The 22,373-nt window shown below is 51.4% G+C and overlaps 1 protein-coding gene across 1 annotated transcript in view; it reads left to right on the forward strand.

Annotated features, from left to right (window-relative positions):
* The window catches only part of Sulf2 (sulfatase 2), a 57,216-nt gene that overhangs the window by 13,253 nt on the left and 21,590 nt on the right, over positions 1–22,373 (forward strand). Inside the window, exon 2 of the mRNA XM_032904781.1 lies at positions 2,834–3,073. Within this exon, the coding sequence (XP_032760672.1) occupies positions 2,834–3,073 (240 nt within the window). The remainder of the gene's footprint in view (positions 1–2,833; positions 3,074–22,373) is intronic.

The raw sequence follows: 22,373 nt of genomic DNA on the forward strand, positions 1-22,373 counted from the left end.
CTGTGGCTGTGTAATGGTAAGAGGGGGATTAAAGTGCTGGTCACACCCCTGGGCATGTCACCCAAGTGGGAGATAGTAGTTCTAGTCCTGGGGAGAAGAGCTATTGCCTACCCAAAAGGAGCTGGCCAAGTCTGATGGTCTGTGTATGCAGAAAGCAGTGGGCTGCCTCACCGAATGGTACAGCACTTGAAATGCTGGCCCCAGGAACAGCTAGATGTTGTCTGAGTAGCTAAAGTGAAGGCCAGGGCTTCCAGAGCTTGACTCTGGATGTGGCCCACCGGGTATCAGTAGACAGGTACGGGCATCCAGGGTGGAAAAGGCTGGCTTGCATCATGGTGTCTGCCGGACTCTAGATTTCTGTCCCCTTCCCAGTTCTCATCACAACTCCTCCCCTAATGCCACCAAGAAGAACCATGCTATAGTGAACTGACTCTTGCTACCCCCACGACAAGCTGACACTTGCTTCAAGCAGAGGAAGCCAGTTAAGATCACCTGCCCCTCACCACTCCATGAACTGTCCCTGTGTGTGAACAGGCATGGACATCACATTCCCCTGGAGCCACCCAAAGGGGCACATCTGGGGATTGGAGAGAAGCCCCGTGACACCCCATCGATGTCATGATAAGAGAACACTTCTGTCCCCAAGGGGCCTACGAGTCGTGACTCGCAGCTTCCCCAGGACACCTTCAGCAGGCCTTGGTGAAAGTGACATTCACCACTCTGCCACTGCCTAGGTCTGAGCTCTCATCTGCCACCTTCCCCACTGTGTGGCCCCACCAGTCACCAAGTGCCCCAGCTGCGCTTCCTGCTCAGAAAAGGACACTTTGAAAAATAACCTTGCATGTCGTGTATGCAGAGCAATTGACCCATGTGTTAGTAATTAGAACAATTGTGAGCACCGCTCTCCACCCCGGGGACGGGCCCACGGTCCCAAAGCTCAGACCAATTAGTAGACCGTAATACAGAGACTCCCAGGGCCTGTTGGATGCGTGTGATCTAGGAGGTGAAGCCGACATCCACTGCACACTGTGCTATGATACGGAGCGCAGCAGACCCCAGAGCACCCAGTGTGTTCAAGCTAAAAGTCAGAGCTTAAAACCCCAGTGGGGGTTGGGGATTTAGCTCAGTGGTAGAGCACTTGCCTAGGGAAGCGCAAGGCCCTGGGTTGGTCCCCAGCTCCGGAAAAAAAAAAAAAGAACCAAAAAAAAAAAAAAAACCCACTGTGCATCGGGCCGTGGTGGTGGCGATCGTGGTACACACCTTTCCTCCCAGCACTCCAGAGGCAGGGCAGGTGGATCTCTGAGTTTGAGGCCCGTCTGGTCCACAGGGTGAGTTCCAGTATAGACTGTGCTACACAGTAGAAGATGCAGCTCAGGTGGCAATGTTTGCCCAGCGTGACCACGGCACAGTATAAATTAGGCATAGTGACACAGGCCAATCTTCCCAGTGCTCAGTGCTCAGGATACAGAGACAAGGGGATCAAAGTCATCCTTGGTTATAGCAGGAGCCAGCATGGGCTTGGTAGGTCTGGGCCATCCTGGGCTACATAGTGAAATCCTACACGAAAGAATTGCAAGGGGAAACTGAGGCTAGCCGTAGAGGGGAGGAAAGGCATGCATGGAATGTTCCAGTACATCTCACTGTTGAGCCTCCACCCTCAGTGTGCACTGTGACAACTGTTCTCCACACGGACATTTCACACTTACTGTGTGCTACTAGCGAGGTCCCAGCCCACACACAGTAGGCCTCCACACATACTCATCTCCTTGTCTCCTGCTGTCTCCTTTACTAGCAACAAGGTCAGTCAGGGACGAACCCTCGATGCTTGGTGTGACTAAAGGGCCTATCACACTATTGTAGGGGGATCAGAGGCCCAGGAGCTGGGGGGCCCAGAACATTGAGGGTCCAGGTTATGTAGGGTCCAGGAGCTGGGGGTGCCATGAGCTGGAGGTATCTAGGAACTGGAGGGCTCAGGAGCTGAGGGGTCCAGGAGCTGGAGGCCCAGCATATAGAGGATCCAAGAACTGGAGGACCCTAGGAGTTAGAAGCCCAGGAGCTGGAGGTGCCTAGGAGGTGGGGGTCCAGCATATGGCCGTCCTGGAGCTGTTTGTGTACAGCTCTGTTTGTTACGTCCAGGAGCTCCATTTATATACAAAGCATGGTTTGAATCTGGACTCAAGGTACTTAAAAGTAGGTTTGTACCCAGTGCAACTGTCTAGGGGGACTGAGACCAGGGCCTTCCTGGCTGGGTTGGTGGGGGAGCAGAGTCTGGCCCATGCCAGTCCATGGATTTTTTTTTTCCTAAGGAGCTAGAGAAGGGCCCAGGAGCTGGAGGTCTAGGAGCTGGAGGCCCAGATAGCTTAGCTTTGAAGGTAGCAGGGTATAGACTCCAAACACATATAGGAGGCTCCATAGATGAGGCTGCAAGTGTCAGAGAGACTGGCTGGGCCTTGGCTAGACTAGACTTCAGTTCAGTGGATAATTCTTGGGAAACTTCCAAACAAAACAGAGCCTAATCCTATCTGCATTTGTGACTGCTAAAAAGAAAAAGAAAAAAGGAAGAAAAAATGATCTGTGTGTATTAGCGCTCTGCAGAAAAGACACTATGTACAAAATAGGGTTTGAATCAAACTCAAGGTACTTAAAAGCAGGTTTGTACCCAACGCCACTGTCTAGTGGCGCTGCGACCAGGGCCTTTCTGGTTGGGTTGGGGGCGAGGGGTCTGGCCTGTGCAAGCCCATGGATTTCCTAAGCTTGCCTGCGGCTCCAGGCTCAGGGTTGGAAGCTTCCCCACCAGCGGTCCACGTGACTCACAAGTACCCTCTGCTTGCAGGCTCCATGCAGGTGATGAACAAGACTCGACGTATCATGGAGCAGGGCGGGGCACACTTCATCAACGCCTTCGTGACTACACCTATGTGCTGTCCCTCTCGCTCCTCCATCCTCACCGGCAAGTACGTCCACAATCACAACACCTACACCAACAACGAGAACTGTTCCTCGCCCTCCTGGCAGGCACAGCACGAGAGCCGAACCTTCGCCGTGTACCTCAACAGCACTGGCTACCGGACAGGTGAGGGCCAGGGTGGGGAGACACTGTCGGGGCCTGCTCAAGGGACAGTTGGCCTCTTGTGCCTTCGACGAGCTTCCCTGGGTGTGACATTCACACTGCAGTGGTCCCCGAGATAAGTCTGGGTCACGCACAGAAGAGGTTTCACTTCCTGTTGACGTCTCCAGCTTTTTTCTGTGCGTGCATGGTAGATGTGTCTGGAGTATGTTCAGAAAACAGCCGTTTCAAAGAAACTAGGGTTTTGAAAACTGGAGAGTCCAGGGAGATTGTGAAATCTCTGCAGGGAGGTCACAAGATATCCCTGCATGCGTTTGAGGTTTCTGTTTTTAAAACTCTTTTATTGACTGAGACCATCTGCGTGAGAGAAGGTCCCAGAATATTGAGGTTGGAGTTAAAGAGGAACAAACAGACATGGGGGACTCACCAGTCCATTGTGGGAGTAACCAAGATGACAAAGAGGTTGCCACAGGGAGAGAGATTTTGACTGCACTGTTTCGCGTGTCAGGATGTCTGTACTGTGGCGAGTTCAAAAGGCTGCTCGCTAGGCTGACACCTGAGGTCAAGCTGTCATCCCAGCCCAGCCACTTCTCCCTGGTTAAATCCTTGAGACTCAACTCATTGAACTTGCTTGAGTTTAAAAAAAAAACAATCCCCACGTTGGCAAGCGGCCAGGGCAGTTGGGAAACCAGATGATATGGCTCAGATGTTGCAAACCCCCGGACTTGCCCTTCTTTAGTGAAGCGCTACATTGTGTCGAGTGGGAGTGAGGAAGGGCCAGGCACCTCCTGTAGCTGACCTAAAGCCATCCATCAAGGCTTTGAGATGCCCAGGGGAAGTGGGTGGAGCTGTTTACTCCCCCACATGCTCCTCCCACCACCAGAATCATCCCGAGAGCAGGTTCAGCTGTAAAAGCCAGCTCCTCCACATGGGTAAGTCATCATGGGTGTGGCCGTGCAGACCCCGACGGCTTGGGATCCCTGCAGAAAGCACACATTAGAGGTCTCTGGGGGCCAGTGCTTTAGATGGTTGGGAGGACTGGACATTGCTGGGATGGGGATAGGCACTGACATAGCAGGGCAGCGGCTCCTATTGGAGGGTGCAGCTGCCGTTCAGGGCTAGAAATGATACCCACGTCAACTCAAAGTCAAATATCTCTACGTTTGAACTTTTAAAAGCAAAGTCTCTCAATTTTGAGAAATTTCATCTTTAAAAAACAAATGCTGTGGGCCCAAGAAGATGTTTCTGTGGACAGGTATGGCTCAAGTGCTCTGAACAGCTCTAGCTGGATTGTATATATGGAAACAGATGAAGGGTAAGGCCCCCAGAAGTGTTCATCTGGCCAGTCACCTCGAAGGCAGAAAGACCACACCTCCCACAAAGACTTCTGGGAGGAACATGAAATGAGAAGTTTGTGTAGCATAATCAAAACAGAAACTGGGGTCATGAGAACTCAGAGATATGGGGGACAGCCTGTCAAACAGAAGGCGAAATTACTAATCCCACAACACTATGGGGTTTATGATGGAGTGAAAGTCTGTATGAGAGTAACACAGGAAACAGAAAGGAATGACCATCAAAGTAGACAGTCACCAAACCAGGTGCATCATCCAGCTGCTGGGGAGGCCAATGCAGGTGTGCCATCCAGCTGCTGGGGAGGCTGATGCAGGTGTGCTGTCCAGCTGCTGGGGAGGCTGATGCAGGTATGCCATCCAGCTGCTGGGGAGGCTGATGCAGGTGTGCCATCTAGCTGCTGGGGAGGCTGATGCAGGTGTGCTGTCCAGCTGCTGGGGAGGCCGATGCAGGTGTGCTGTCCAGCTGCTGGGAAGGCTGATGCAGGTGTGCTGTCCAGCTGCTGGGAAGGCCGATGCAGCTGTGCCCTCCAGCTGCTGGGGAGGCCGATGCAGCTGTGCCCTCCAGCTGCTGGGGAGGCTGATGTAAGAAGAGGATCACAAGTTCAAGGTTGCTGGGGCTAAGCAGTGACACTGCACCTCAAAAGGAAACATACAACATGGGCCGGGGATGTCGCTCAGTGGTAATACTTGTATGGCATATTTTTTATAGTACACGTGTAAGGTCCCAAGGACAAAGTCAGTAGTCCTGGCCTGGTTGTCAGTCAAACCCTATATCCATTTGGGCGTCGAGGGAAGCTAACTGAGTTGGGTTTAAGTCTGGCTGAGGGAGTGAGGGTATCTGCTGCATATGACTCTCATCTAAATCCGTTGCTGCCTGGGTGACCTTGATCCAAGAGCTGGCCCACAGATCAGGTTCTTGTTTCTCCTTACTTCCCATTGCTGAGAAACAAGATATGTGAGCACTGAGCACTTGTGGCTACAAAGGAGCCTGGGATATGTAGTCTTGGCTCTGGGTATGCCTTTGTGCCACTGAAAACATATCCTGACTGGGGATATGTGTCTGGGTATGTCCCAGGCACAGTTATTAACTATTTGTGTTAGTGATGTCCTTGAATCCAGGTCAGCTGAGCTTAGGAAGACATGCCAAAGTTCACAGTGCAGAGAGCTGTTAACGGAGCTAGCTAGAAAAAAAAAAAAAATGAAGCTACAAGGATGGAGAGATGGCTCAGTGGTTAAGAGCACTGACTGCTCTTCCAGAGGTCCTGAGTTCAAATCCCAGAACCGCATAGTGGCTCACAAGCATCTGTAATGGGATCTGATGCCCTCTTCTGGTGTGTCTGAAGACAGCGACAGTGTACTCATATATAATAAATAAATAAATCTTTAAAAAATAAAGTAGACAACAAGAATTTAAAAAAAAAAAAAAAAAGGGTTGGGGATTTAGCTCATTTTTGGGGGGTTGCGAATTAGCAAACACAAGAGCCAGGGTTCGGGCCAAAAAAAAAAAAAAAAAAAAAAAAAAAAAAGCTAGAGCTGGACTTAGTAGGGCAAAGCCTGTAATCCCAGTTGCCAGGAAGGAGGCCAGAGGATCAGGAGTTCAAGATCAAGCTCTGCTACGTATTGAGGATAGCCAGGAAGGGAGGAGGAAAGAGAGGGGTAGGAAAGAAAAAAAGAAAGCTAGCTGGCCCGATACTGTATATCTGTACTCTCCCAACACTAAGGGGTTCAAAACAAAACTGGGGGCTGACGAGATCGCACAGCAGGTAAGAGCCCTGGCTGCTCTTCTAGGGCCTGAGGTTTGTTTCCCAGCACCCACATGGCGGCTCACAACCATCCGTAACTCCAGTTCCAGGGCATCCGATGCCTTCTTCTAACCTCCACGAGCACCACACTGATGGTACACACTCACGCAGGCAAGCAGGACCCTCCTATATATGTAATATGATTAATTAATATTAATGTAAAAAGAAAATACAAAACACGTTTCGAAAATAACTTAAAATGTTCTGAGTCAGAGCCCGTGTGGCCTCCCCCAGATCGCTGAGTTTCTAGGACTGGTCTAGAACTTTCGATCTGTCTGCCTCCACCTCCCAAATGCTGAGGTGACAGGGGTGAGTCCCCATGCCTGGTTTATCTGGTGCTGGATGTGGAACCCAGGGCCAGCCCCAGCCCCGGCTCTGGCTGTGGAACAAAGCTTTGGCTCTAACTGCAATGGGTCGATGTCTGAAGCACATCCATGCAGTCCCTGTTGGGAAGAGTGTGATTTGTGCCTCAAACATCAGATGGTGTGACGTGATGTCCCTCCTGTTGTCGACCTCCCTTTACAGAGGTCTGAGGACGAGGGGATCGTTCCGAGGACCCCTCTGTCCCCTATTGACGGTTGAGTCTCCCCTGCCCTGTGTGTGTTACCGCGTGGTCCTGCCTGACAGACATGATTCACTGAGCACAGACACCGGCTTACTGTCTGTCCCACCAGCGTCTTCTGCACCACTTCAGTTAACTCCGCATCCTGCCTCTCTTAAAAGATCAGCAGGCGCACTGCTCAGTCCTCTTCCACCGCGTCTGCACTGCCGGGGTCTGCAAGAGTAGAAGCCAGGGGGTTTCAGTAGAATAAATACCCACTAGTTAGTGGAGGTTTCTGGTCTGGGCTCCTGTCGTGTCACAGACTGGCGTGTCTCAGAGACCGGGGTGTCCTCTGAGCACCCACAGCCTAGTCGTTGTTTTTACATGTACCTGCCCCGCTCGACTCAGGTGAGCCACCAGCAGCCATAATGAATGCACGCATGTTCCCAGCCCCTGATTCCCTGACAAGACCCAGTGAGCTGTGGGGGAGGTGGAGACCGGAGCGCCAGTCTCAGGTTTCCAAATCTCTCTCTGCGGTTGTCCGCCAACCACTCTGTTCCCACCCCTAATCCCTGAAGTCTGCCCTTCCTCATCCCCCACACAGCAAACAGTTTGGACCTATCAGAACCCCTGCTGCTCCTCCGCACAGGCCCCACCCACTAGGGATGGAGACCCGCCCCCAAAGCCGCCACAGGGTTCCCAGGAGCTTCCCCACTTGTCCAGCTTCTCTTGGCCTCCTCCACCCCTGTTAGCTGCTCCACCCACAGGGATTCTGTCTTGTTGCCCTGAACAACCAGCGGACCTTTCACTCACCTCAGGGCCTCAGCTCTACTTTTCCTCTAAAGTATCGGTTCTCAACTTGCGGATCGTGACCCCTCTGGGAGGAGTCGCCTAAGACCATCGTAAAACTCGGATAATTACATTACGATTCATAGCAGCAGTAAAATTACAGTTATGTGGTTGTAGTGAAAATAATGTTATGGTTGGGGGTCCCCACAGCGTGAGGAACTGCATTAAAGGTCGCAGCATTAGGAACATTGAGAATGCGCGCTCTGCAGAATCTTCAAAACTCACGCATGGCTTGCATGTATTTTCTCGTGTCTGTGTTCCTGTATCCTCTCCTCAGGGGACCCTCCGTGAAAACCCCAGTACCCCATCTCCTTAGTCATTTTCTTTTCCCTAAAAGCCTGACGCCGCCCAGCAGGGATCTGTCTGCTGATCTGTGGTCCCTTGTGTTGTTCCCTCCCTGTCTATGTTCCCTGCCCTTGTGTTGTTCCCTCCCTGTCTGTGTTCCCTGCCCTCCCCGGTCTGTGCTCCCTGCCCTGATTCTTGCTCCCTCTGACCCTTGTTCTGGTCCTTTCTCCCACATGGCTTGTTTGTTGACTGACTTCTAAACTGCCAAGTTCCTCCCACATCTCCCGGGCCCAAGACAGCCTGGCCCACCGTAGGTGCTTGGATGGGTTCACACAGCAGCCCACCCCCTCACTTCCTCTCCCCGCCTGGGCCGCTTCTCCTTCATCTCTCTGTTTACACAGGGGAGACTTCAGCTGTCCTGGATGCTTCTCAGGACCCTGGCGCAGCTGTCCCCACCTTCACAATGGCAGCCTTCTCTGCCCTTGGCCTTCCTCCTGCAAGTCTGCTGCCGGCTTCCTTTCTCCTGAGTGCACGCAGGGACACACTTGGGTGTATGCACACAGGGACACACTGACTGCGTGCACACACACAGCGCCCTCCTTCCCCATTCCAGCTGCACCTCGCCTGCCTACCTGCACATGACCTGTGTGGCCTGTCACTGCAGAGTCCCCAGCTGCCCCCTGGAGTCTGGGCTCCTCCCACAGTAGGAACATCCCCTGAAAGACTTACCTCTCAGCACGGGGGTCTGTCTGGGCCTTGCCTGGGTTGTGCAGCCACTGAAAGTCTAGCTTCTCCTGTCACATCTGTCTCTCAGATCCAGCTCAACGTCCTTTATCTGAGCCGAGCATTTTGACACATTATGACACCTACCCGTGACCTCAGCCCATAGAAGGTGGCCGGAGGATCAGGTGTCCAAGATTATCCTCATCTACGTGCAAAGTCTGAGACTAGCCTGGGGTACATGAGACCATCTAACACTGTGGCTCTCAACCTTCCAAACACTGTGACATTTTGATACAGTTCCTCATGTCGGGTTGATCCCCCCCAACCATAAAATTATTTTGTTGCTATTTCTTTTTTTTTTTTTTTTAAGCTTATTTTTTTGACAGGGTTTTCTTTTTTTTTTTTTTTTTTATTTTTATTTTATTTTATTTTATTTATATAAGTACACTGTAGCTGTCTTCAGATACACCAGAAGAGGGCATCGGATCTCTTTACAGATGGTTGTGAGCCACCATGTGGTTGCTGGGAATTGAACTCATGACCTCTGGAAGAGCAGTCGGGTGCTCTTAACCACTGAGCCATCTCTCCAGCTCCTTGTTGCTATTTCTTAACTGTACTTTTGCTACTGTTAGGGACCGTCGCGTAAATAGTTTTGGACACAGAGGTTTGGCAAAGGGGGGCTCAATCCACAGGCTGAGAACCTCTGATCTGAAACGAAATGGCTCGGTGGTTAAGAACAATTAAGACTCTTGCAGAAAACCTGGATTTAGTTCCTAGCACTCACCCGGTGGCTCATCATCCCCTGTGAATCCAGCTCCAGAGAATCCAGTGCCCAATCTGGCCTCCACGTGTACGGAGCAGGCATCCACGCAGTGCACGTGGTACGCATATAGATCACATGTACACACAAAATTAATCTTTTCTAAATCCCCAAATTCCCCTAAGCCCCAAGTCTCTAACCCCTTTCTTCAACACCTTTAAGATTTACATAAGTGAGCTCCCCCTGCCCGCGGGCCCTAGCTCTAGTATTACTGGTGCCTGTGAGCTGGGACACTTCCCCTGAGACTCAGTTTCCCCTTCTACACGGCAGTATTATGACGTGGGTAAGTTGCCCAGTGCCTGTAATATGCATCACCCCAAGATGGTGTGACCAGGCCCCACAAATTCAGGAGGAGAAAGTCCCCGGGAGGGGGAGGGAGCATGGGGGCTGGGAGACTGTTCTGTCAGTAAAGCACTCATCTCAATGAACAAGGAGGTTCTTCCCTGGGACCCATATAAAAAGGCAGCTCGTGCCTCTCACTGGCTCTGGGAAGACAGAGACAAGAGGATCCTTGGGGATAACTGGCCTGACAGCCTAGTCAATTGGGGAGTTTCAGGTTTAGTGAGAGCCGTCTTCAATACTAAGGTAGAGGCAAGCAAGACGGCTCAGCAGGTGACGATGCTTGCCACCAAGCCTGACACAATGAACCATGTAGTAGAAAGCACCAACTCCTGCAAGTTGGGGCACACACGCACCCCCACAAATACACACATGCACAAATGAATAAATAAATGTAAAAAAAATAGTTGCCAACTGTTGGAGGGGGAAAGGCTGGATGATTGAGGAAGATACCAGATCTTCCTCCACACTCACGTGTACAACTATACTTACATACATGCACACACATGAATCCATATACAGGCATGCACAGACCACACACAAATAGGGGGAGAATGGAGTTAGCACAGGTCTGTGTCCTCAGTCCCCAGAGTCTGAGGTGTAGGGGTGAGGTGGGTGCAGAGGTCCAGGTGTCCATCTAAGCCCTGACTGTCCCTCAGCCCCTCTCCGCCACTCACAGGTTCACTAGCACTGTAGAGACCCAGGACCACAACCCAGGATCTTAAAGCAAGAGATGTTTCTCCTCTGACACCCCAAATCAGCTGTCCCCAAGGGACTACTGTTCCAGCCTCCTCAGCTCTGCATACCCCAGGCTCCCCCATTGCCTGCTTCTGTCTCCTCACGGCTCTCAGATCCAGGCTTCTGTGTCTAAATTGACAGCACGGGCCTGCAGTTCGCCGCTAACCCTCTGTAAGCTTCTCTTAACTTGGTCACAGAAGCCAGGGTTCAGGTAAGGTCACTGGGCAGGGATCAGGGATCAGAGTATCTGCAGAGTCACAATATGGCTCACGTGTTCACCCCCCACTGGTCATTGTCCTCCCTTCCAGAGCCACCCCCAGGCCTGACTTCAGTAGACATGGGACGGAAGAAAGGCTTCAGTGCTCAAAGCCCACTACTACCTCTTCGTTTTGTTTGATGTTTGAAACAAGGTCTTCTCACAGAACCAGGCTGCCCTTGAACTTGCAATGTGCCTACTAGTACCTCCCCAGGGCTGGGACCATAGCTGTGTACCCCCCATGTCTGCCCACTGGGTTTTAACTCTGCAGACAGGAGGCTAACTCACACCAAGCACGCGGGAGGGAGGGGATGTTAGGCTCCAGACCACCTAAGTGCAAGATTCTTCCTCAAGGAAGCACAGCGCCCTCTATGGGTGATACGGGATGCAGCCACCAAGTCATTCGCCTGTGAGGATTACTTTATGATTATAGTTCCGAGTATTGACTCTGAGTCTATTTTCTATATAAATAAGGAAGGGTTTTGTGTGTGTGTGTGTGTGTGAAGAGTTTTTTTTGGTCGTCGTTGGTGGTTGGTTGTTTTGGGGTTATTGGCAGAGTTACAATATGCCCAAAGTTTCCCAGTGTTAAATCTGACAGGAAAGATGTTATAATCGAATGCAAAGCTTTTCCAAGAGATCCCTTATTTCTGAAAATCCTCTCCCTGATGGCAGTGGCAACCAGTATTTGAATTGCAAATGCCGCGCACCCACCAGCCTGCGCTCCCAGGGAATCTGTCTCCTCGCTGGCACCTGACTGCCACCCCATGTCTCCTTGACGGATGTGCTGGAGACGTTTCCGGTTGAAGCCTCCCTTTGTTATAAATCTCCCCCACTTTTATTTTTCTTGAAGATTGCTGTCCTAATGTTCTTTCAACTTTGGGGGTGACTGGCATAAGAAATTTTTTTCAGCCGTGAATTCCTTTTGGGAGGAAATACAGGAAGCTTACAAACTGGTCATTATAGGAAGGGGCCGTCGGTGAGATGCCTCTGAGAGCAGCTTTGAGGGGTCTGATGTGTCACGGTCCCTGGGGTGATGTCCCCATTGCCTATGTTGATGGGTCCTCCAGTCTTGCTGTAAAGGCCCCTGTGGCTTTTCTGCCCCTCCTGTACCCCACCCTTCTGCACAGGTCTGCAGATAAGAGAGGGCAGAGAGCTGGGAAGACGGCATAGCGGGGAAAGCAAACAGGGACCCCAGCGCCCTGGTAAAAGGCAGGGTACGTGAGCCCAGGTGTAACCCAGTCTCCAAAGATGAACTCCTTGGAGCAAGCTGGTAGAACTGGTGACGTCTGAGCTCATGGAGAGACCCAACCTCAGTATCTGAGTGGAGAGTAATCCAGGAAGACGCCTGACATCAACCTGCGCTGGCACACAAAGGAATGCGTGCACACACGCATATACCACACACACACACAGTACCACACACCACACACATACCACATATACCATAACACACACACACACACACACACACACACACACACACACACTCTATACCACACACCACACACACATACCACATATACCATAACACACACACACTACACACACACAAAACATCACACACACATACTACACATACCACACACACACTATACCACACACCACACACACACATACCACATATACCATAACACACACACACCACACACACATACCACACACACACACCACACACACACACACACACACACACCACACACACACACACACACCACACACACACCACACACACACACTGTACCACATATACCATAACACACACACATACATATCATAGCGCACACACACACACACACTATACCACACACCACACATACACACAGTACCACACCACACACATACCACATATACCATAACACACACACACACTATACCACACACCACACATACACACTGTACCACACACCACACACACACTGTACCACACCACACACACACCATACCATAACACACTCACACACAATACCACACCACACACACACACATACCACATATACCATAACACACACACATACCATAACACACACACACTATACCACACACCACACACACTGTACCACACCACACACACACACACACACACAATACCACACATCACAGGAATGCCTGCATGTGCATGTGCACACGTGTGCACGCACACACACATACACACACACAAAAAACATCACACGCATACCACGCATACCACACATACCATACCACACACACACTACACCACACCACACAGGAATGCACATACACAGAGACGCCTCACCTCACACACACATACCATACCATGCACACACAACACTCTCATCACACACACACACAACTATACCACCCCTACACACTACACCACGCACATATTCCACACAACAGGAATGCACACACATATACATATACCCCATACCACACACACACCACACCACACCACACACACACACTACACTACGCCTGCACAATACACCACACACACACACACCACAAGCATACATACACACCTTAAAAGGGTCAACAATTAGTTCAGTTGGGGAAGCACTCGCCTAGCACACAGGAAGCCCTGGGTTCAAGCCCCATCACCGTCTAAAGGCATGGGACACACACCTATAATCCAAACACTCAGAAAGCTGAGGCAGGTTTGAGAGTTCGAGGTCAGTTTACCCTGACAGTGATTCAGCAGGCCATAGGGCCTCTCCCTGATGCTCGCCTCCCTCCCAGCTAACGAGGGTTTTGGAAAATGAATGGACTCTGTCATTTGCTACAGCTGCCTGGGTCTGGCAGGGGAGGCTGAAGCCTGCATTCAGTTAGAAACTCAAGCAACCCCCTCCAGGTCCCTGCACCCACTGCCCAGCCTTGGCCTGATGCCCTGGGGTCGCTTGCAACCCAAGCTCTCTCCATAGCAACAATACCAGTAGGAACAAGCAGGTAGGAAAAAGGAGCCTGGAAAGGGATGGGCTCAGCCCTCAGCCCTTCTTTCCCCTGGTGATTAGCCAACCACCTCTCTTCCCCAAAGAGGGCAACAGGGTTTGCCTTGAAATGCCGCACTCTGCTTGAACCCCTCCCCTGGCTGTTCTGAATTCCTCAGAGAAGCCCACAGCTCCTTCCCTTGTGGGCTCGCCTGTTCCCATCTCCTGCTTCTCACTCTTCCATTCTGCTTATGCTCAGGCCACCCGGCCCTCTCTGTGGTACCGTCATTCCTGCCCTGGGACCCTAGTACTTGCTTCTGAATAAAACACACTTCACCCACTCCCCTGATGTAGAGAACTTTCCAGATCCATCCCACTCTTCCCTGGGAGTCAGTTAACACTCCCCACCCGGCCCCAGTTATACAAAGATGAGTACTTGAATGCATGCCAGGCAGAGAAAGAGAACACACCCACCACAGAAATCTAGCAGTGGGGGCCTGAGGATGTGGCTCACTTGGGAGCTGTACAGAGGGCTCTGGATTTAGCCCTCAGCACCTCATAAACCAGGCATGCTGGCACGTGCTGCCATCCCAGGATTCAGAAGTGAGGATCAGGAGTTCAAGGTTATAGTGACGCAGCTATTTCCAGACCAGACTGGGCTACAAGGGCCCTGCCTCACAAAAGGGAGGGAAGGAAAGAGGGAAGGAAGGAAGGAAGAAAGGAAGGCAGGCAGGCAGGCAGCAGAGACTCTCTTAACCTGGAAGGTGGCTTTTCCGTGACCTCTGACCCTCTGCTCCTTGGAACATCACCCGCCATCTTCCTCTGCCTCCATTCACCGCTCGGATCAGAACACTCCTGTGTCAGCATGCAGAATGTAACCGAGTTGATTTAAGTTGATTTCTCCTGCACCCTCGCAGTTCACCATTCAAACCCAAAGGGAGCCCCCATGGTTTCCGGTTACCGGTAACCGGGACAGCAGCAGCCACAAGTGAGACAGAGCTGGCTGCAATTCTCAAAAGAGCTTGGCCTAGCCTGAGACCGGGACTCGGGTTTATTTAACACACTTCCACCCCTGCCTCCTCAGCCCAGACGGTTTGTCTGCCAAAAGGCTTCAGGCCTGCGGCCTCTCATGTGCAAGGGCTATAGCAGCCTGGCCTTTGTCAAAGGCACCTTCTCTTGTGGCTCTGTTCCCCGAGCTTCGTGGGGTGTCTCTGCCACTCAGACCAGGAACCCCACCCGCAGCCCCAAAACCCTGTGACAGTAGGTCAAAGTTGCCCTGTTCCGAATGCTTCTAGAAGGACAGGTGCAGGGATGGATAGGGTCTGAGCTCCTGGGCCTACTCACCCTCCGGTTGGTATTTGTCAACATGGGTGAAGCCATTGTCCTGTATCTCCTACAGGAAGCAGATTAATGGTGGAAGGAGATGCCCAGAGTCGCAGAGGAAGACAGTTACATCCCAGTGTCTTATAGACTGGCATGCGTGCCTCTTTCCACATTTGTGTCCGGGCTCCATCACTGACGGTGGGCAGGTCTGGAACCAGGAGTGAGTGATATTTCAAATGTCCGTGGTGTCTGTCCTGGGGTAGGTAGATGTTCCTGATTTCACTGGTGCCTTAGCCAGGTCCTGTCATTGGAGTGTGTAGCCTTCCCTCGGGATAATAAGGAATGCTAGTTAGAGGTTAAGGAAAATAAACAACTGAACTCTCCCACCCCAGTTCACAGACTGCCTGGATTCCAGCTCCAAACAGCAGATTAGGAAACCCTTCCTAGAGCTGGAGAGATGACTCAGTGTGGGTAAAGGGACGAGAGGGAGTTCAGTTCCCAGAACCCAAGTCAGGCCTGAAAGTCAGCTGCAGAGGATCTGACCTCCACCACAACACTACATGCATGTACACATGCATGCATACACACATATGTATACACATACATACACATATCTGTATGCACAAATGCATATACATACACATGCATGCTTACACACATACATACACATACACATCATGCATATACACAGAGACACACAGACACATAAACATACACAAATACATATACACACATACATACATACATACACATATAGACATACAGATATCCAAATACACAAATATATATACATATACAATATATACATAAACATACAGACACACATATATACATGAATATATACATATATAACTACATACACGCATGTTTATACACTTACATACACATATTTACATAAAAATATCCGTATATACAAATACATATACACACACATGAAACATACATACTTATATACAAACATACATACATATATACATATATATAAATACATACACACACATACAAATAAAATAATCTTTTCTCTTAATCTTGAAAAAAAGAAGCCCCTCCCTTGTTTGCAGTGGCACACATGAATAATCACTTGGGAGGTTGATAGAGGAGTATTTTAATATGGGGTTAGCCTGGGCTACATAGTAAGTTTTGTCTCACAGAAAAGAACTCTCCCTAGAATATATTAAACTCCATAGCCATCTCGTGCCTCTAGAATGGCACACATGAATAATCACTTGGGTGGTTGATAGAGGAGTATTTTAATATGGGATTAGCCTCGGCTACATAGTTAAGTTTTGTCTCACAGAAAAGAACTCTCCCTAGAATATATTAAACCCCACAGCTATCTCGTGCTTCTAGAATGCCCAATAGCTAGACTCCTCCCTCTTGAGTCCTGTCCCTCTGTCTTGCTCACCTCAGGTTCACCTCAGTGAACAACCAGTACCTCAGCACTGCCATGCCTGCTCTCCTTACTCCTGATCCGGCCTGCTCCGGCCTGCTCCGGCCTGCTCCTGCCTCAGTGTCCCTGTAGATTCAGCAACCACACATTACATGATCAAGGCAAAAGACAGGCTCAAAGCACCTGCAGGCTTCTTGTTAGGCAAGTGGGCACAGGCTCCACGGCCTCGTGTCCGTGGGGTCTCTCACCCCTCTGCTGCCCATAAACACCCCACAGGTTTGAGGGCTTGCTCACGGGGCTGTCGTCCAGACACAGGGTGCAGAAGACATGGAACGCAGGAGCCTTTTCCTGCCTCTTGAGATGATATTCAAGTTCAGTCACAGAGGTAAAAACAGAAACAAAAGCTGTAAACTGCTGACAATAAGCATGAGGAAACTAAGTCAGGGAGGAGAAGCCACTCGGGAGTGACCCAGCAAACTTCTGCCAAAGCGGGAAGAATTGTCCCAAAAAGCATCTGCAGCAGAGAAGGTCTTCCCAGGAGAAACACCAGAGCAAAGGACCTGGCGCGGGACAGGGCGCTGCCAGGCTAAGGGAAGAGCTGGATAGCCAGTAGGAGACCGCTACGCAGGGAGGGGTCTGCAGGCTGACAGGGACTCTGGGTTTTATACAAGGGTGACTTGGAGCTGAAGATGGGGAGCTAGGTGGTGGAACTAGGCTGGTGGCTTAAGAGAATGTCTCTGGCCACCGTGGAGGAGGGATCAGAAGTTGGAGGTAGGAGGTCGGAAGCAGCAGGGCTAAGGAAAGGACTCCAGCCACCTCCAGTCACAGAAGCTGAGGATCCTAGCCTGGACCTGTGCTGTAGACAGGGCTGCCAGGCTGTGGAGACAGTTTGAGGCCTGCCAAAGAACTTCAAGGTGTGGTCCTTCTGACCACAGCGCTGGGTGAGGAGCAGACTGGGCACAGATGGGAGGCCATACTGAAACACCTGCTTAGCGTCCAATGGGTCAGTTTGCAGGGAAATGAGTGCATGAGACCAGAGAGTCCGTAAGACCAGCAAAACCTGTGCGGAAGCAGCGACAGCTTGGAGGGAGAAGCTGCCGTGTGGGGTGACGGCCCCTTCTGTTCCCCGGAGTCCTCGCGTGTGATCCCAAGCAGTCTGGTTTTGGCAAGGCTGGACTTTTTGTTCCACCTCACTTGTCGCTGACCTTCCCGGTTCCCCGGGGAATGATGCTTATTGTCATTGGCTGGGCCCTCCATCACCAGTCTCTGCTAATAGATAGACGTGCGTCTCTCTAGGCAGGAAGCCTGACAGTCCTTCCCTTGTCCTGGGAGTCTCTGGACCAAGACCAGTTACATCTGGTTTCAGACAAACGTTTTTCAATTCATCAAGGACAAGTGTTCACACACACACACACACACACACACACACACACACACACACACACACACACACTAGAAGAGTCAGGACCCTCATTTCTCCTTGGTGTTCTTCCCATGAGCTGACTGCGGCCACGCTGGTGACTGTCCCGATGGCTACGTGCAGTCACCAAGGCAGAGTGGAGAGCTCCTGCCTGAGTAGCTGGCCTGCATGCTCTAAGTGGAAACCAGGCCCTTCAGACTCTCAGGCCACACCAGTCTTGGCTGTAGGCCAGTGTGAGTCCTGGGAGATGTGTTTATAGTCCCCCTCACAGCTACCTAACAGTGCCAGGAACGTATGCCCACAGTGTGACAGGAAACTTCATCAGTGTCCCCAGGGAGGTAGAGCCACTCCCACTGGCCCCACTGAAGTTCATAGCAGTCTGTGCACAGACTGCACTCGGCTGACAGCCCCCCACCCCTGCACCCCATTCCTGTCACAAGGCTCTCTTACACATATTAAAATAGAAAAAAGCCTTTGGAATTTTAGTTTGGTTTGGTTTGGGTTTTATTTTAGTTACGCTGTGTATGTGCATGTCACAGCTTGAAGGCAGAGTACAAGGGACGCCTCGCAGATGTCAATCCACTCCCTCCACCACGTGGGTCCTGGAGATTGAACTCAGGTCCTCGGGGTTGGCAGCAGATGTCTTTGCCCACTGAGCCATCCTTCCAGCCCATAGAAAACCGTGGGAATAAGGTGCTTGCCCAGCGCGTGTGCAGCATGGCCTCTGGAGCCTGAACCCTTCAGTCAGATCGATCCTGTCAGCTGCTGGCTCATCACCTACCCAGTCTTGGCAGGAGCAGGGCTGGGGCCACAGTGTACAGACAGGCCCTCTGGACCTGCGTCCTGGGCAGAGGGGAGAGACATATGGGAAAGCAGGTACCTCAATGGGGTGGTCTCAGAGACACTGTGGGAAGAAGTGACCCCTGGGTGCAGAGGCAAAGAGGGAGACAGGGGCATCTTTCGTCAGATGCCACACTAAGGGCTGGTCTGTGAGAGGACAGAGGAGGTGTGAGTGTCTGAGGCAGAGGGAGCAGTATCTAGAAATGTCTTGGGGCCTTTAAGATGCTAGGGGTCTGAACCATGAGCCAAGCACACGTCACAGTAGTGGAGTGGTCTCGAATTCAGAGGATCCTTCTGGCTATTTATGGAGGTTTGAGCCGTGTTCTCTCTCTCTCTCTGTCTCTGTCTCTGTCTCTGCCTGTCTCTCGTGTGTGCGTGTGTGTGTGTGTGTGTGTGTGTGTGTGTGTTCCTCCCTTCTCCCTCTCCCTTCTTCCCTCTAAAGGTCTTGTATGCATTTGAGACAATCATTCTACCAATGAGTTAAACCTCCAGTCCCTAGACTTCTCCCTCTTTTTGGATTTTCTTGCCCAGTGGGCTGACACGGACTCAGGAGAGCCACCATAGGGCTCTGGGGACTTGGGGACAGCTCCTGGACAATGGTTTCCTGGTCGCTTCTTAGGACGGAACGCCCTTTTCTGCTTTTAAGGTCTCTGGGCTCAAAGTGTGAACCACGGGTAGAGTGTGACTTCAGCAGGACACGATGGCTGACAATAGGGACCTGGAGGACTGAAGCACCAGAGTTGGGGCCAGTGGCTCTTTCAGGGTTACAAGAGAGGAGGCAAAGACAGAGGAAACCGTGTGGATGTGGGAGGGAGTTGGCTCCACGGTATAGAAGGGGCCTGCCCACGGAAATAAGTATTTAATGAAATGTCAGCCGCACGCAGCGGGATTCAGCAGGTCCGCTCCGGAACACTTCTTCTCCTTAGTGGTTAATTCATCAGCTTTGTTGGGCGTTCGATGTGGGTGGAGGTGGTGCAGGGTGAGCCTGTGCCAAAATTCCTGTTGTCCCTGAGACAGCCCTGTTGACAGCTCTACCCAGATGGCCAGGGACCAGGGAGGGAAGAACGGTCTGTACCCTGCAGGCTGAGCAAGTCCTCCAGGCGGGCCTGCAGGCTGAGCTAACCCTCCAGGCGGGCCTGCAGGCTGAGCTAACCTCCAGGAGGGCCTGCAGGCTGAGATAGCCCTCCAGCCAGCCCTGCAGCAGACCCCAGGATGTATCTGTCACCATCTCACCTCCTGTGGGTAGCTGGCCTATTGCACAGCGGAAAGCCCTAGTGTTCAGCCATCACCGCCAAAGGAAACAGAGGGATGATGCCGCCCTCTGCATGGTGTTCTGCAGGCTTGCTTTTATCCATTCTGTTGCATGCCTCCTGCACCACAGGGTAAAAGGGGAGCGCGTGCACACACACACACACACACACACACACACACACACACACACACACACACACACAGCCCAGTTGTCCTGAGATTCCCATTTGTACCCTCCATTGCCCTCATGCCCACAGCAACGCCTCCCAGGCTCCCAGCCAACTCATCTTTAGCCCTGATCGCTGCAAGACGCAGCTTTTTTTCCGACCACAAAATACATTGTTATGAGGCAATTTGAGTTTTGTTTCAGAGCTAGGAGAGATAACAGAAGGGCCTGGGCCTCCTGTCAGGCAGCGAATGGCTCCCCAGCACCCCTTAACACAGACAAGTGGAGCGAGACAGCCAGGAGGGGAGGCGCTTGCCAGGCGAGCTGCCCGCTCTGCATGTTAAGCGGTGGACAGGGCCGAGGGAAAAGCGTGGGGGCTGATCCCTCAGGGAAGGTGAGCACACAGGTGGTGTCGCACGTCTGGCATCAGTCAAAGCAGGCGCTAACAGGTAAGAAGCTGACAGGCTGAGGAGCAAATGTGTGTTGGGATGGCGTTTGTAACTCTGGGAACTCGTGTCGTGGTTTTAAGCAACATACGTGAGCAGTCAGTCAGCCTCCGCGTCTGGATTCGTTTTCTTGTCATGATATTCTAGACTAGAGAGCCAACTCTCCACCTAGCATGATGTCAAACTAAGTGGTGTAAGGAACCTGGGACGGGCTCAAGTACCGTGGATTCTGTGTCTGGAAAAGCCGTGTCTCGTGGTGATCAGGGATTGGAGTGGGTTTCTGATATCCACAAGGCCCTGGAGTCACACGCTTGAGGAGCCACTGGTTAACAGGCACCCAGAGAGGGACATGGTTGTCTCCCCCACAGCTCAAGAGACCTAAAGAGCCAGACACAGCATCTCAGACCTGTGATCCCAGCACTCAGGAGGCTGAGGCAGGAGGATCCAGTGTTCTAAGTCAATCTGGGCTTCATAGCAAGACTCTATTTCAGGAAGTAAAGGGAGGAATAAAAGATTTGCCCAAGGCACTCGGCTTTCACTGCTGCGGGATCTCTGCATGAGTTCCTTTAATGTGAGGATTTGGGAGGTGATGGATCTGAAGTTATGTGGGTTTTTTTTTAACCATTATGTTTTGTGTGTGCACACTTGTGTGTAGAGGTCAGATGACAGCTTTCAGGAGTCTCTTCTCTCCCACCACATGAATCCCAGAGACTGAACTCAGTTGTCAGACTTAGTGACAAGTGCTTTTACCCACTTTGATTTATTTTTAAGATTTATTTATTTATTATAAGCTATAAGTACACTGTAGCTGTTTCCAGACACACCAGAAGAGGCTATCAGATCCCATTACAGATGGTTGTGAGCCACCATGTGGTTGCTGGGATTTGAACTCAGGACCTCTGGAAGAGCAGTCAGTGCTCTTAACCACTGAGCCATCTCCCCAGCCCGCTCTGAGATATCTTGCCTGTCCTGTTTGGAGTTTTTAGAGTTTTACCAGGCAATGCCACTTCCTTTGGGAAGAGGTCTACAGTTTGCACAACACCTCCACAGACCCTACAATCTGTAGGCTGTCACTGGGTTCCCTATGTCATTATTTTTTTGTCCCGCCCACTTTTCTTCACTGGCGTCATGTAGGAATGCCTTCAGCTAAGGTCCCCCAGCTACCAATGACATCTCAGGAACAGCGACACCCCTGAACATGTCATATGTCTCCTGCATCTCGCTAGAGCACTTTCTCTGTCCCCAAGCTCTCTCTAGTGACTATCTGCTTCATAAAACACGTGACTGCTCTGTCACCGCGTGCCTGAGGCAACACCACTACCCACCCTGCCATCCACTCAGGAACTGAATGGCTTGTGTAGCAATGTGTCAACGGCAGACCGTGCAGGAAGGGACACACTTGACTCTTGATCCTGATGTCCCGTCCACACAGATTGCCCTTTACACAATCAGTTTATGCCTTGTGGTGACAGGTGCAGGGCCTTTGTAAATAAACCGTGGTGGTTGCTGTTTACGCACTTTCTCCAGAGCCAGGAATTGTAGGCTACAGTCAGGGCAGGGTGTGCACATCTCTTCCCCGACGTAAGTGTAGGGCCTGGACCCGGCTCACGGGGCCAGCCCTGCTTTCTGGGGACAAGTATCAGCTTGCACATTGTCTCTGGCCTTTCCTGACCTGCCATTGTCTTGATCTGCTGCCATCTGTTCTCCCGAGCACCAGCCCCCAGACCCCTCCTTCAGGGACCATCTCAGACTACAAGTTTTCCAGATCCACTACGGTCCGGGCTGCGCTTCTCCTCTTGGCTCTGGCTCCAGCTTGCTCTCTCTCTCTCTCTACAACTCCCAGCCCCCGGCCCACGCTAATCTGTTTCTCCCGCCTC

This window comes from Rattus rattus, chromosome 5, assembly GCF_011064425.1.
Source record: "Rattus rattus isolate New Zealand chromosome 5, Rrattus_CSIRO_v1, whole genome shotgun sequence".
Classification (NCBI taxonomy): domain Eukaryota; kingdom Metazoa; phylum Chordata; class Mammalia; order Rodentia; family Muridae; genus Rattus; species Rattus rattus.